At 47.3% G+C, this 13,820-nt stretch overlaps 1 protein-coding gene across 2 annotated transcripts in view; it reads right to left on the minus strand.

The window, feature by feature from the left end:
• Positions 1 to 490: 490 nt before the first annotated feature.
• The window catches only part of UAP1 (UDP-N-acetylglucosamine pyrophosphorylase 1), a 31,754-nt gene continuing 18,424 nt past the window's right edge, over positions 491 to 13,820 (minus strand). The window contains exons 5-10 of one of the 2 annotated variants that reach the window (XM_074960833.1): positions 12,459 to 12,652; positions 10,494 to 10,637; positions 9,251 to 9,439; positions 8,293 to 8,340; positions 4,039 to 4,105; positions 491 to 2,317 (exon numbers count right to left, since the gene is read on the minus strand). In XM_074960833.1, the coding sequence (XP_074816934.1) occupies positions 2,225 to 2,317; positions 4,039 to 4,105; positions 8,293 to 8,340; positions 9,251 to 9,439; positions 10,494 to 10,637; positions 12,459 to 12,652 (735 nt within the window). In that variant the 3' untranslated portion in view covers positions 491 to 2,224. The remainder of the gene's footprint in view (positions 2,318 to 4,038; positions 4,106 to 8,292; positions 8,341 to 9,250; positions 9,440 to 10,493; positions 10,638 to 12,458; positions 12,653 to 13,820) is intronic. The other variant, XM_074960832.1, reaches the window with a different exon arrangement.

Below are 13,820 nucleotides of genomic sequence, written 5' to 3' on the forward strand. Positions count from 1 at the left end.
TAATTATCATCACTTAGTTTTTAAATTGCAGGAAGGGAAGTGACAGAATCGATATAGGAAAGGAAGTAAGCACAAGCCAAGGGATAACTAACTAATTCTCTTAGGGCATTTCAAAGCCCAGACAGCAGCAGTGAGTTCAGCAAACTGAGCCAAGTGAAGAATACAAAAGAAAAGGAAGATTTGGACAGAGAAAGGACAAACTAGAACCAAAAGTAAAAATATTAGAGAAGTTATATCAGCAGCTGGGAGAGGAGTGGTTCTGTGCATTAGAAGCAGGGGAGGGCTGAGAGCCAGGACCTGTTCTTTATCCTGGCTTCGGGAAGAGCATGGGGATTGCTACCTGTGCCTGCAAAACCTGTATGTTTCCCCAAGTGCCTGCTGCTTTTGTCTGTACTCCAAATTGTTTACAGTAGTGCCCTTTCTTGCTTCGGTTAATAGACTGTGTGTCACTGTATAAACACCCATTCCTTTCTGCTCTTTGTCTTCTCCCTTTTCCCTCCATCTCCAGTTTAAACAATATTACGTACATGACTCAATGGATCACTTTTTGGATTGCCTTTAATGTGACCAAATCACTGCTATGGTCTTATGTACTGTATGACAACATGCTCTAGAACATCCTGTTTCTCCCTTTCATTTGCTATGGCTTATTTTTATATGTCTACCTGGTGTTTTAGCACAAAAAATAGTGTTCTGTTGCAAGTAGTGGCCACTTTAGCCTTTGCTTTATCTGGGTATTTTGCACAGAAAACATTTTACTTAATCTTTAAATATTCTTAAAAATATGGCTTTATGCCCAGAAGGCAGTTTTTGCTTTCCATAATCTGTTAACCAGTTATTTGCCAACGTAACAATATAATTTTTCCCTGATTTAGCGAGGACCCCCAAAGTCCAATCTCTGAGACTGATACTCCAAATCCAACTGGCTTGCTCAAGACCTCAGGACAAATGGGTTTGACTAATGCTTGACTAATGTCCCCTGGTCTTGTTTGCCAAATTGATTGATTTTAATGGTACAAACCAATTGATTTGACTACACTTATGGCTCATTATTAAGGGCTTGTGTGCACTTAAAATGCTACAGCCACATCACTGTAATGCTTCAGTCCAGACACTATCTATGCCAACAGGCAGGATTCTCCCATCAGCATAGGTAATCCACCTCCCAGAGAGGCAGTAGCTAGGGTGACAGATCAATTTAACAACTCCACTCAAGGGGGTGGATTTTCCACTCCCAACTGACATAGTTAAACCAACCTAATCCTCTTGAGTAAACCAGGCCTAAGAATGTTCAAGGGACCAACTGAACAAGCCTAGCCAAATTTATTGCCTAAAGACAAAACAGTACAATACGAAGCGGAAACATACATACCCTCCTTCTGGGAAGCAATTCTTCTCTCTCAGCATGTTCACCTTTCACAGAAGGTGCGCTTCAAAGATATGCCCTCAAACCCACTTCTGTTTATAGTGTGATTGTTACAAGCTAAATGACCCATGCACATCCAGTTAAAGTTTAAATTTAACCTACTAGTTTGTACCAGCTTTGTCCTTGGTACCTCCCTATACTTTTCCATATCTTGTTCTGAATATTACATTGCAAGTGTTGATGAGCCAGGAAAGTACTCTCTAACTGCACTTGGTACAAGGTATTTATGCAGCTTTGCTTTGACAGGTTTCCTATTTTCTAATGCCAAAGCTGACTTCAGCTTTGCAGTGTTGTGGGAGACTTGACATAGGTGAACAGAACTGTGGGAAGAGCATAATACAATCAGTTAACATAACTTTCCAACACCCAGATACATTAATACCATGCACATAAAACCTAGTAATTTAGTGTACACAAAGCCAAAACAGATGTACTAACAAAATGATGACCCTAAAAAGGCAGAATGTGGACAGTGACATTGATCCTATTTGTTTTTAAAAGATAAGATTTATGAACCTCTCCTTGTACCATTAAAAACCCTTCAGCATGTACAATTGTTTATTTTATACACTTAAAAAAATGCCCACGCTCAAAGTGTGGAGAGCAATACCACATCTGTACTTAACTTCAGGGGACTGACTAGATGGTCTCTATTTTAATTTAAAACAATGTGCCACAAGCCAGTAAATTCAGAGGACAAGACCAGCCCCTACCATTTACAGCTACAACCTTCATTTGTTTGGATTCACAGATAAAGTCACAAGCTATGCTGGGTCCGCTGGCTTCCTGCGGAAGAGTCTAAACACTGTTCTTCACCCGCTCATAGATTCCATTCTCATCAATGATCAACGGGGCATGAAATTCTTTGTTTTCCACATACTTTTCCAGACCCTAAAAGGAGAAAAATAGCTGCTGTTAAGAACCAGGTGACCACAGCCCAGTAGGTTTAGCAGTATTAAGAATGGCTCTACCTGCTAACTTAACCCAGATACTTAACTAAGTGGGGTGAGCAAATTAAAGTGAAGTTCCAGAGCAGAAAGCTTTGGTTAAATAGTTCATGCTCTGGGCCCATCCGCATGACAACCTTTAACTAAATATTATAAACTATCATCTTAACCAGTTGTAAGATACAAGGTTCTGTTTTGTCTGAATGAGTGGCTCTCAGCCTTTCCAGACTACTGTATCCCTTCAAGAGTCTAATTTGTCTTGCATACCCCAAGTCTTGCCTCACTTAAACTATGTGCTTACAAAAATAGACATGTCACAGCACACTATTACTGACAAATTGCTTACTTATTTACCATATTATGAAAAATCAACTGGAATATAAACATTGTACTTACACTGAAATGTATAGTATACAGAGCAGTAGAAAAGTCATTGTATGAAATTTTCGTTTGTACTAATATCACTAGTGCTTTTTCTGTAACCTGTTGTTAAACTAGGCAAATATCTAGATGAGTTGGAAGACCTCTGCATACCCCCATGGGTACACGTACCACTGGCCTAAACAGCAGGGCTCCTGGCATCACAGCTCTGGGGGCATGTCCCATCTACCATGCTGCCTAAGGGTGGTTTTTCAGTGATTTCTCGAGGAGTTTGGGCAGCTCTGACAAAGGGCATGTATGCAGAGCAATATCTGCAGCAAGGTATTCTGGGAAGTCCTCCTGCACAAGGAGGAACGGCCAAGCCAGAAAATGTCTTGGGGCAGTCCCCATCTGCTCTGTCCCCAGTTGACCATAGGGTACAAGTTACAGAAAGACAACGTGTCAACCTGGGCCACCTTGCCACCATGGTTCCCAGCCAAGTTTGGCCAATGCTGCTTAGAGAAAGCCACAGCAGTAACTGGTTACCAGCTCAGTTAAAAGGCAGGGTGGACAGGACACAAGAGGGAAGTTGTACTGAACTGATGAATGCGTAATGCCAGCAGTCAAAGGGGCTGTCCTGTGGACTGATTTGGTTCTTTACAATAAGTGCCAGCTTCAGATTCGCTGAGCTGGTCTTAATGAAACTCAAAGCAAGGGCTCTAAGCTGCACAGAGAATCCAGCAATACTCCCTTCAGCTACTAATTTGTGACCTACGTAAGAGTCAGCACCATCATGTACCGTAAGATGTTGCAGAATTTTGATGCATCCAGTTACAGTAGGACATACCAGTGACCTGTAAGACTGTTCTGATAACAGCAGACTCACTGCCATATTCACCAAGTAATAGCTGAAGGGGTGATATTTCCAGAAAGCCAAAGCATATCTGCCTGCTGAGCAGGCACACAAAGCAGACTCCCCTAGGCACGGGCAAAGTCAGGCCCTGAATAGACAAACAGTCCACCTCCAGAGCATCAAGGATGCACCTTGCCTAACTCAGTAAAGCCTGGGTAACCTCATAACAGGAGAAATTCTGGGACTCTCTAACAAGCCAACTCTACCCTCCCCTTTTCTCTCCTCCCCCTTCAATTACAGAGCCTGCTCCGAGACAGATCATAACTTGCACAACCCACTCGGTCACCTGAAAACTTCATTAAGCTAGTCTACAAATGCATTTTCAGCTAGAAAGAAGGGGGTGGGGGTGGGGAAAACAAACAAACAAACAAACAAAAAAAACACACACTTACTTCTCCACCATAGGAGATGAGAGGAGAAATTTCACACTGAATGGGCAAGTCGTTAGCATCCTTCAAACTATGTCAGAAAGAGAAAAGTTGTGTTAAGAAACATGCTTTTAGTTGTGGTGACTATATCAGTAAGAGCCCTGGAGAATTCAGCCCTTAAATGCCAGCAGCCTTCCAGGTGTAAGCAGCTGCACTTTGTATAAGGAAACTGTGTGTGTTCACTAGTCCCTGATGCCAATGAAAGGGGCAAGTGCAGTATACTAAGGAATGAACATGGCTCGTACTCAGGCACTGCCTTCCAATGCCTGGCTCGCTCACAGGTTCATCAAGCCTCAGCTGTGCATGCAGAATTGATGCTTGCTAAGCCTGAGACAGAGGCAGTGGCTGATTGGGGAAGACCCAGTGAAGTGACACAGTGTGACCCTGTTCTCTTGTTTCCCCATGATCAGCCCGTCCCCCATGTTGTATCAGACTGCTTGTCTGTAAGGATACATGAGGTGTAGCTGTTTCAGGGTGCCTCAGACTGTCTCTGGGGCATGCAGGGACTCCAGCCTAATGCCAGGGTTTTTCTTAGTCTAATTCAGAAGCCGGAGGTGTGTTTTATGCTGTAGGTGGTGCATGTGCTGTTGGAGTCAGAAGAAGCAAACAACTGTGAGCTGCATCTAAAGTTTTGCTAACCTTTTTAAAATGAAATTTCTTCCAGGAAGTCACATGAGATGGATCTGTGAGAGCTTCCAACGCAGATTTTAGAAGGCTTTAAAAAGTACTGATCTCCTGTCCACTGCTGTCCCATATTTAGTCACCATTGAGTGGCTCTCAGATCCAGTTTACTCAATTTGTAAGTATCACCCCTGTACCTGAAGGCTAGATACTACTTGGCATGAGTCAGGTGGTAGAAATGCAGTCCTCAAGCAGTCCCACATAGACTCGTCTACAGTTATAATGCTATAGCTGTAGTGCTCCAGGGTAGACATTACCTATACCAATGGAAGCTCTTCTCCCATTGGCGTAGGTAAGCCACCTCTCTGAGAAACAGTAGCTAGGTCAACATCCATCCACCTAGTGCTGTTTACACAAGGACTTCGGTCAGCTTAACAACTCTGCTTAACAACTCTGCTCAGGTTATGCCAAACTAATTTTCTAGTGCAGACTAGACCTAAATCAGTGAGGCTACTTCCAAAGCAAAGAGCCACTCAACATGAGTTCAATGGCCGTATTCTCTGTTTTGTGTTGAACAATGCTAATTCTGGCAGTGGCAGTCATTACCGGATGCAGTGCAAGGGGGACAGAATCCTACTCTCTCTGGGAGGCAGCATGATCTGGGACTCAGGATACTCGGATTCTATCACGAGCCGTGCCACTGGCCTGGTGGGTGACCCATGGGCAGTCCCATCACATGTCTGTGCCTGTCTCCTGCCCCCCTTTGTTGTCTGGTTAGACTGAGACCTGCAGCAGGGCCTGGGCTGGCTCACTACATTTGTACAGCACCTAGCACAATGGGTCCCTGATCTCAGCTGTGGTCTTCCAACTGTTTCTGTAATACAAATACCAACTTGTACTGGTTCTGCAGGGCAAACAGAATCATTAAGGGCTTTATATGAGAATTAAGTGGATTCTGGGTGATAGGAAACAAGCACTAGACAGACTAAGCTCTCTGGACAGGGACTGATTTTTGGTGTTTGTAGAGTACCTAGATCACATGGGTGTACCTTCTGGGTACTACTACAGTACAAACAGAAAGACCCCTCTTTAACCATACCCCATTTCAAAGCACAGCCAAGAGAGCCTCAGGAAATCTGTTTGACTCTGAAACTAGAACTCATGGCATCTCAGGACAGAAGCAGAGGGGGAAATATGATGGAGAGGTTGGGAGAATGGGAAAAAGGATGTGGCCCTCTACGTGTAAAGGGCCAGGACATAAGCATGTCAGACTCAGCAATTCCGCTCTTTATGTGGCTGGGTACGTGTAGGGATATGCTGATTATTAAATGAGACCTCAGGAAGATCTAGCATATCTAGCAGTGTTCACAGTCATAAGCATGGCACTCTCTCCCATGCCTTAACGGTTATGTGGGAATGGAAAAGTTTGAATCCAAACTGCTGGACAAGTTGACCACAAAGTACTAGAGCACTGGGGTTGGATGTTTTCCCTTCCTTTACTGATTTTTTATCTTGCCCAGATTCACAATGACTGACCACCCTTATCACCTGACATAGATCAAGCAGTTAAGGGGGGGAGGTGTGTGTGTGTGTGTGTGTGTCTCTCTCTCCAGCTCTTAACTCAAAATAAAACACTCCATCTTCACTGAAGGTGGAATGTCAGACACCAGCACAATCAGCGTGTTACTCCAGAGGGAATTCTGTGCCAAAAAAATTTAAAATTCTGCACACAATATTTTAAAATTCTGGATATTTTATTTGTCAAAACAATAAAATCACACCACTTCCAATTATTTGCTGACAAGTATTACATTACTAAAATTAAAACGGTGTGATTGTTGTTTTGACAAAATATGCAGAATAAAAATTTTTTAATGTTTTGATGCAGAATTCCCTCAAGAGTATCAGGGTTCTGTGTAGTGCCATCTGGGTGCAGGCAGCTCAGTGGAGAGGATCTGGATGCACAGGGGCTCATTGGGGGGTTCTGGGTGCAGGGGGAATGGAACTCTGCAGTGGAGTCCAGGTGAAGGTAGTTATGGCTCTGTGTGGGGGGGCACAGTGGGGGGGTGAGACTGGGGAGGTGGAGGTGTCTGGGTGCAGAGGGGGCTTCTGATGCATGGGGGCTGGGCAGCCAGAGGGAGCAGCTCCCCGTACAGTGACCCCTCCCCAAGTGGCTGAGGAGTCACGGGGCCAGGAAGTAGGGGAGGGGGTCACTGTACAGGGAGCTGCTCCCCCTGTCCACCCAACCCCTATGCAGCTGGACACCCCCTAAACCTCCCCCCAACCAAACCTTGCGCAGATGCAAACCCCCACCCCACCAAGACTCACTCCCTGAACCCAGATTTCCCTGCCAAGCCCCCTGCAGGCTTCCTGTAGCCACAGAAGGTTTCTGGGGGTTGATCTGACCCTGCCCTGGCTGCTCTGTGCAGGAGAAGGGGAGGGGGAACAGGAACTCTGCCTCAGTCGTCATACTCCTCCCCCTCTGGCAGACCCCTTCCTTCCCCTGGGTGAAGATTTACCAAACAGACAAAACCATGCTGCCAGGGAGTGGTGAGTGAGCACTGGTGCAGCTTCTCTTTGCTTCCCCACAGAAACCATTTTTCTGTGGAAAAGCAAGGAGAATTGGGGGGGGGGGGGGGTAGGAGGAGGAACATGTTTCTGCATGTGCGCAGTGGCACAGAATTCCCCAAGGAAGAGCATTTAAAATGAATCACAGAAGCAAGCAGCAAGTCTGAATGACCACTGTCTCCTAAAGAGTTCAAGGCAGACCTTATCCCAAACATGTACAGGACAAGGCTCCTGTGGCATATAGCCCCAATTCCTAACATTCTAAGGAAACAGTTTTCCAGTTAGTTTCCCTAGTGTGAGGCCTGAGATGAACACTGAAGAAGATGGTCTCCATTTATGGCTTGAAATACAGAGACTCTCTGGAAGTACAAGTTCAAATGCCAGCCGATGGTAGCTAGAGTTCCAACCAGCCTCTGGTGCAGGAAGAGCAGTTTGACAGAAGGCCACAACGAACCTGTGCCTACTTTGCAAGGCCCTGAAGAGCTCCCATGCCATTTTTACATGGTTCGCTCTCACCTATTCCCAGTGTGTATTGGATTCAGATCCACTTACTAAAGAGAGACAGCACAGCCACAGAAGGGAGCTGAAGTCTTTCCTGGCTCCTGCATCAGCAAAACTGTAAACCCAAATTCCAACTGCCAGGCTAAGTTCTGCCTCAAGTTACACCACTCAATCTCACTGCTGAGAGGAGCAGTAGGAATGAACACACACAGGCCTGGACATGAGAGAGGTCCAGGCAAGAACACATGGAATATTATAAATAATTGATTTTGGCTCTAGTGACCATGAGAAGCAATAGATACAGGATTCTTTAGCAGGACATGCTCTCAGTTTCCCAGCATGCACCCTCGCTACCATTCTGTTAGTAGCTCCCAACCAGAAGCCAGTCACCATGAAAGCGGTGCACACCAACCAGTGTGAACTGCCACTCACCAGGCACTTGGCCTTGCAGTGAAATGCAGAGCCTGTTAGTACCTAAATACAGCCCCATCACCATGCATGGCACACAGCCTGGCACTGGATATTTACTTGCAATTGACATCAGCTGTGATGGCATCTGGCTTTCCACTTGTGAAGCTGTTATGTGGGAATAAATAAGGGTTAAAGAGGACTGAAACAAACTGAAACAGAACTAAACCAAGTTAGGAGGTAAAGCGGTTTGTCAGCCCCTTCCTGGAACCCCCTAGTAGTGGTGGCTGTGGAGGAGAGCTGGTGAGAGGGATGGCCAGCAGCAGAGAGTACAATTGGCGGTGAGGATGCATAACAACTCTAGCTGCTCCTTAGGATAGGCTGTGTGGTGGAGAACTCTAGTAACCTCTTCACTGTATTGAACAAACTCAGCCCAACTGCCTGAGCTGGTCAGGAGCCAGGGGAGGACAGCTCACACCAGCAAAGTTGCATGCAGCTACCTTTAATGCAGAGGTCGGCCTACAGGAGGCTAGCAATACACCACTGATCTTCTGCCCATAGCAGTGGCCTTGGACCACATGGCAGAGCTCCACAAGCCATATTTCACTTGTGGATGGCACTTCGACCACTATTGAGTGGTGGCCAGCTAGCCATCAGCTCCAGGTAACAAGTGTGCACAGGCGCTTGGAGGATCTGTTTGCTGGTTACTGAATGGTTGCACAGTGGCTGGGAACTATTTGCTAATATTTTCTCTGATCTGAATCCGTGGGATGAAAAGAATTCTCTTATGTACAGACAGACCAGCCACTACCCCCTACTCAAGTCAGGTGCTCAGCTGAGTAACAGAACTACATCAACTGGACAACACGAGTCAAACGCGGCCAAGCCTCTCCAGAAGGAACCTTTAAGCCCTGAGGGCAGGAAGAGTACTCCCTGGTAGGACAGCCAATGGGGCTCTCTTGTGCTACCAAGACTAGATCACAAACTGGGAATGTGATCCCTCCACCAGCCATTGAGACGGTAAAGGAGACTGCTCCTTGGGGATGGAGTAGGGGTAGGGCAGCTAACAGCAACTTACCGAGGAATCGCAGGGATACGGGTGCCATTTTCATCCACAAAGTGGCCCCCAGCATTGAGGACCCAGCAATGGTGCAGCGACATAAGGGCATGTCGGGCAGTGGTGGGGTTGTCTTTCCCATTTTGACTGTCTGCATTCTTCAGAGGAGAAAACTCGTCTTCACGCAGCACTTCGTACACCACAAACTGCCTGGAGCGGGGATAAGGCAGGAACGGCTTGGTGTCAAAGAGAAGAGCTTTGCTACAGATTCCCTTTATTCTTGCTTGTCTGGAGTTGGAAGGAAGCCTCCCTGCTTCTCTCCATCCCAGAGACTTGCCAGCAACCAGCAGCACAGATAATGCCAGTGGTGTCACAATTAGCTCCTCTGGGCCGAGATACTGCACCCACTCAGTCTGGTAAGTCCATAGCCACCTAGGCCTTACAGCCCTGAGCTGTCTCCTGCTCTGAGCGTGGGGAGTAAAACACATTTTTCTTGTTGCTGGAGGTGGCTTTTGTCAGTCTAGAGACCAATCTGCTCTGACAAGAGCTCCATGATTCAGGCTGTGCCCAACAGAGGGTGTGACCAAGATGGCTGGCAGTGCCTCAGAGGGAGTTAGAGAAGCTTCTCATCCCAATTCCAGGAGAATGGCCTACCTCAGAAGAGTGTTTCTGGTCCCACTCCCCAACCTGAGGCAGGGAGTGACAGCAGCCCACAATGGGAGACCATGTGGGGGCCAGAGCAGGAAGCATAGAACTTCCCAACCCTGCCCTACTGCTTCCTCACTTGGCTAAAGGGCAGTGCAAAGTGCGCCAGACAGGTGACAGGGAGCTGCCAGCCTGCAACGAGGCAAACGAACAAACCAGGGAATGAAGACTGGACAGAACTGGCACCAAAACTGGCTCTTGCAGCTGGACCTAGAATCCTTATATGTACCAGCCAGAGTCACCACAGTTAGCCCTCCCCGACACTGCTGAGAGCCACATCATCTGCATGTGACAGCGCAGCTTCTTACACGGTTTGTAATGGAATCCGGAGTGTAACTCTGCACTAGGGGAGGAGCCCTCTAACCAAGCCATGTTGTCCTTGTTGGGAGACTGCGGCCGCCGAGCCAGCCGGGTCCATGCTGGGTTATAGCATACCAACACCAATACAGTAATTGCCAGTAGCACCTAGCATGCCCCGCTCCTCCTTGGAGCAGCCCCGGGAAGAGGGTATTGCAGTATTCTACCACCTGAGTAGAAAGCAGCAGTGCCCAGGGCATACTTGGCAAACTGGAAGATGTCAAAGACGAACTTCTCCATCTTGATGCCATTCGGTTTGTCTGGCTTGACCAACTGCCCACTGGTGATGTCCACGTATGGAATCTTCTTCTGGGCCACATGGTGCTTCAGCTGAGGTTCATAAATGCTGGCAGGGCAAGAAAGAGGAGTCAAAACCTCCTACAGTTAGAAAGCACGTTCTAGCCACCACTGTCCTCCAATCATTCTGGTCCAGGAGCAGCTGGGAGGGGGTGTATTGTCCTCCCAGCTGCCTCCTCTTTTGGTTGCCCAGCCACCTGCACTTCGCTTACCCTATGGCCAGAATACAAAAAACTAAACTCCCTACAACCTGCCCTCCTCCTGCTGTTGGTCCCCCATTTGATGCCCCTGGATCAAACCATTCTGTCCCCGTCTTCCCTAGTTTCTGGGAGTGTTGGCAGGCTCACAACCTCCTCTGCAGGTCGTGCAGCTGGAGCGGAGGAAGCCCAGGTACACCAGTGCTTTCACCTCCTGCTGAAAGACAGGAGAGCAGAGAAAATTGGTGGACAGAGCATGATGCTTATACTCCAGGCCCGGTGCTGTGCACATGATGTTCCTGAGGGATTTGTGGAGGGGAAGGAAGCTCATATACAGAGACAGATCTTGGCCCTGGCCTCAATGCTTTGTTGGCTACACATATGCATCCTAATGCCTGTTATTAACTTTGCTAGACAGTCCAGTTGGGTTTCAACCCTTGCTAATTGTGCTTTAGTTTCTAGAAGCAGTTTTTGTTTTGTTTCTTTATTTACCTGTCAGTGACCATCCCAGTCCACATATTCCCAGCCCCAGCAGCCACCTCCCAGCTGCCCCACACCCACAAAACAACATGCTCCATTTACATTAAGGAATGAAGCAACATTAACCAGTCCCAGTCTTGCCAGGGACAGAGAACATATAGGGGTGATGGAAAAGAGGATTTAGGGCATTGAGAGCAAGAGGAACTATTCTAAAGTGGTGAGACATCTGGAGAATAACAGTGTGACGCCCACTCCAAGGAGCACCAACTTTCATTCTTATGACCATGTGAATACACATGCCAGAAGGCCACCTGAGGCTACAGTAATGGCAACAATGCCTACTGCAGCTGGTCCCTAATCAGTCATGACAGCTAGGGCTGCTGCCAGTAGTGCAATACAGTCAGGGCAGGGAGGGACTGTGAGCCTGGGGGACAGGTGTTACAATTCATTCCAGACATAATGGGAGAGCGCTCATCATGTCCAGACTCTCAGCTGTAGGGTGACCAGACAGCAAGTATGAAAAATTGGGGCAGGGAATAGGAGCCTATATAAGAAAAAGACCCCAAAATCAGGACATCTGGTTGCTCTACTCAGCCGTACTGTCTGCAAAGATGTAAGCAGCTCTTGTTCCCAGGTGGCAGGGGGTCCCAACCTCAGTGAAGCAGGAATCTAGTGAAGACGGAGGTAGTTTGCCATTTTACCCATGCCACTTCAGGGTGGGGGTTTGGATTGCTGGTTCTGAGAGCTGGCTCTATAGTGAGAGCAACACCAGCACGGTACTTTACCTATCTTGCACATTGAGGTTGATTTCTACTTCCTGAGGGGAGCCACAAAGTTCAGAGAACAGCCTTATTCTGATCAGAGATGTCAGTCTCCTGCCTTCCACCATTAGCTTGGACTTTACTGCACATGGTGAGCATGAACACAGCCACTGGGCTGCTGCTGAGGGAAGGTGGTTGTGAAGAAAGGGGCTAGGAGGAGAAATACTAGTGCCAGAAGGAGACACTCAGGCCCCACCCCTTATCCTACTCTGCTTTGGGAAAGCTGCAATCCCTGTAGTGTTTAACAGAAAGTGAGATGGGGCCCCCAAGAGCTTTTGCCTGATTGTAACAGGACTACGCTAGATTTCCAAGTCTAGCTCTTCTCTTTGGCACTGCATTAATACACAGCCCGTGGCCCCAGCTTGCCCGTACTTGACAACATCTCTCAGAAAGGACACTGTGAGGTAGTGATTGGCAATGTTGCCTGCGTTGAACAGCAGCCGGCCATCGGAGCTACGTTTCTGTGCTGTGGCCAGGGAGATCTCGCTATACTCCACCACCTGGTACATGCCATCCACTCTGCATACCACGCCCACTGGCTCCATGGGGTTTGTCTTCTCAACCACCTGCCCAGAGAACACACAGGAGAACTCAGATGAAAGGGAATTTGTCCAGGAAGTCCCTGTAAGTGAAGTGGGTTACCACAGCCAGTGCAGAAAGGGGCATGAGTGGGAGCCCCTCGCACATGGGCTCACAACTTTTACACTGCCATTTTAGGTGATGCTTTTGTCCTTAGAAAGAAAAAAAAAAAAAAAAAAAAAAAAAAAGATAAATCAACCCTGTTTGTTCCAATCTGTTCTACAGCTCTGCACCCTCCACCCAAGCCCTGTCCCCTGCCTGTGCTTCCCTGGCACCTGCCCCTCTCCCTCACAGGCTACCCAGTCCTCTGCTTCCTTCTCCCAGAAACATTGTCTGCCAGGAAAGGACTTCACTCCCATAGACAGCTCCTCTCCTGTGGCAAAAAGAACAGAGTCCTTGTGGCACCTTAGACTAACATGTATTTGAGCATAAGCTTTTGTGGGCTAAAACCCACTTCATCAGATGCATGCAGTGGAAAATACACACACACACACAGAAAATGGGTGCTGCCATACACACTACAACGAGAGCAATCAATTAACTGATTAATTCACTCATAGTGTGTACGGCAACACCTATTTTTTTCATGTTCTCTGTGTGTGTACACACACAGTAGGAAGGAGGGTGTGTGTGTGTACACACACAGAGAACATGAAAAAAATAGGTGTTGCCGTACACACTATAATGAGTGAATTAATCAGTTAATTGATTGCTCTCGTTGTAGTGTGTATGGCAGCACCCATTTTCAGTGTGTGTGTGTGTGTGTGTATCTTCCTATTGTATTTTCCACTGCATGCATCTGATGAAGTGGGTTTTAGCCCACGAAAACTTATGCTCAAATAAATGTTAGTCTAAGGTGCCACAAGGACTCTGTTCTTTTTGCTGATACAGACTAACACGGCTACCACTCTGAAACTGTGGCAGCGTCTGGTGCACCAGGGGAAGGACAGAATACTGCTGTCTCCCTCCTGCTAAGGGCACTGACTCTGCAGTTGGTAGGAGACTCCATGCTCACAGTGCCCATGGAGAATCAGAGGACATGGAGCTGGGGAGAGAAAACGGAGCCGTGAGTGGTCTGCCCTTTGGGCAGCATTGCACAGGAGCTGAATGAGACTGTCTAGCCACACTGAAACAGGCCTCGCAAACCAAGGGTCA

Source organism: Natator depressus, chromosome 8 (assembly GCF_965152275.1).
Source record: "Natator depressus isolate rNatDep1 chromosome 8, rNatDep2.hap1, whole genome shotgun sequence".
NCBI classification, from domain to species: Eukaryota; Metazoa; Chordata; order Testudines; family Cheloniidae; genus Natator; species Natator depressus.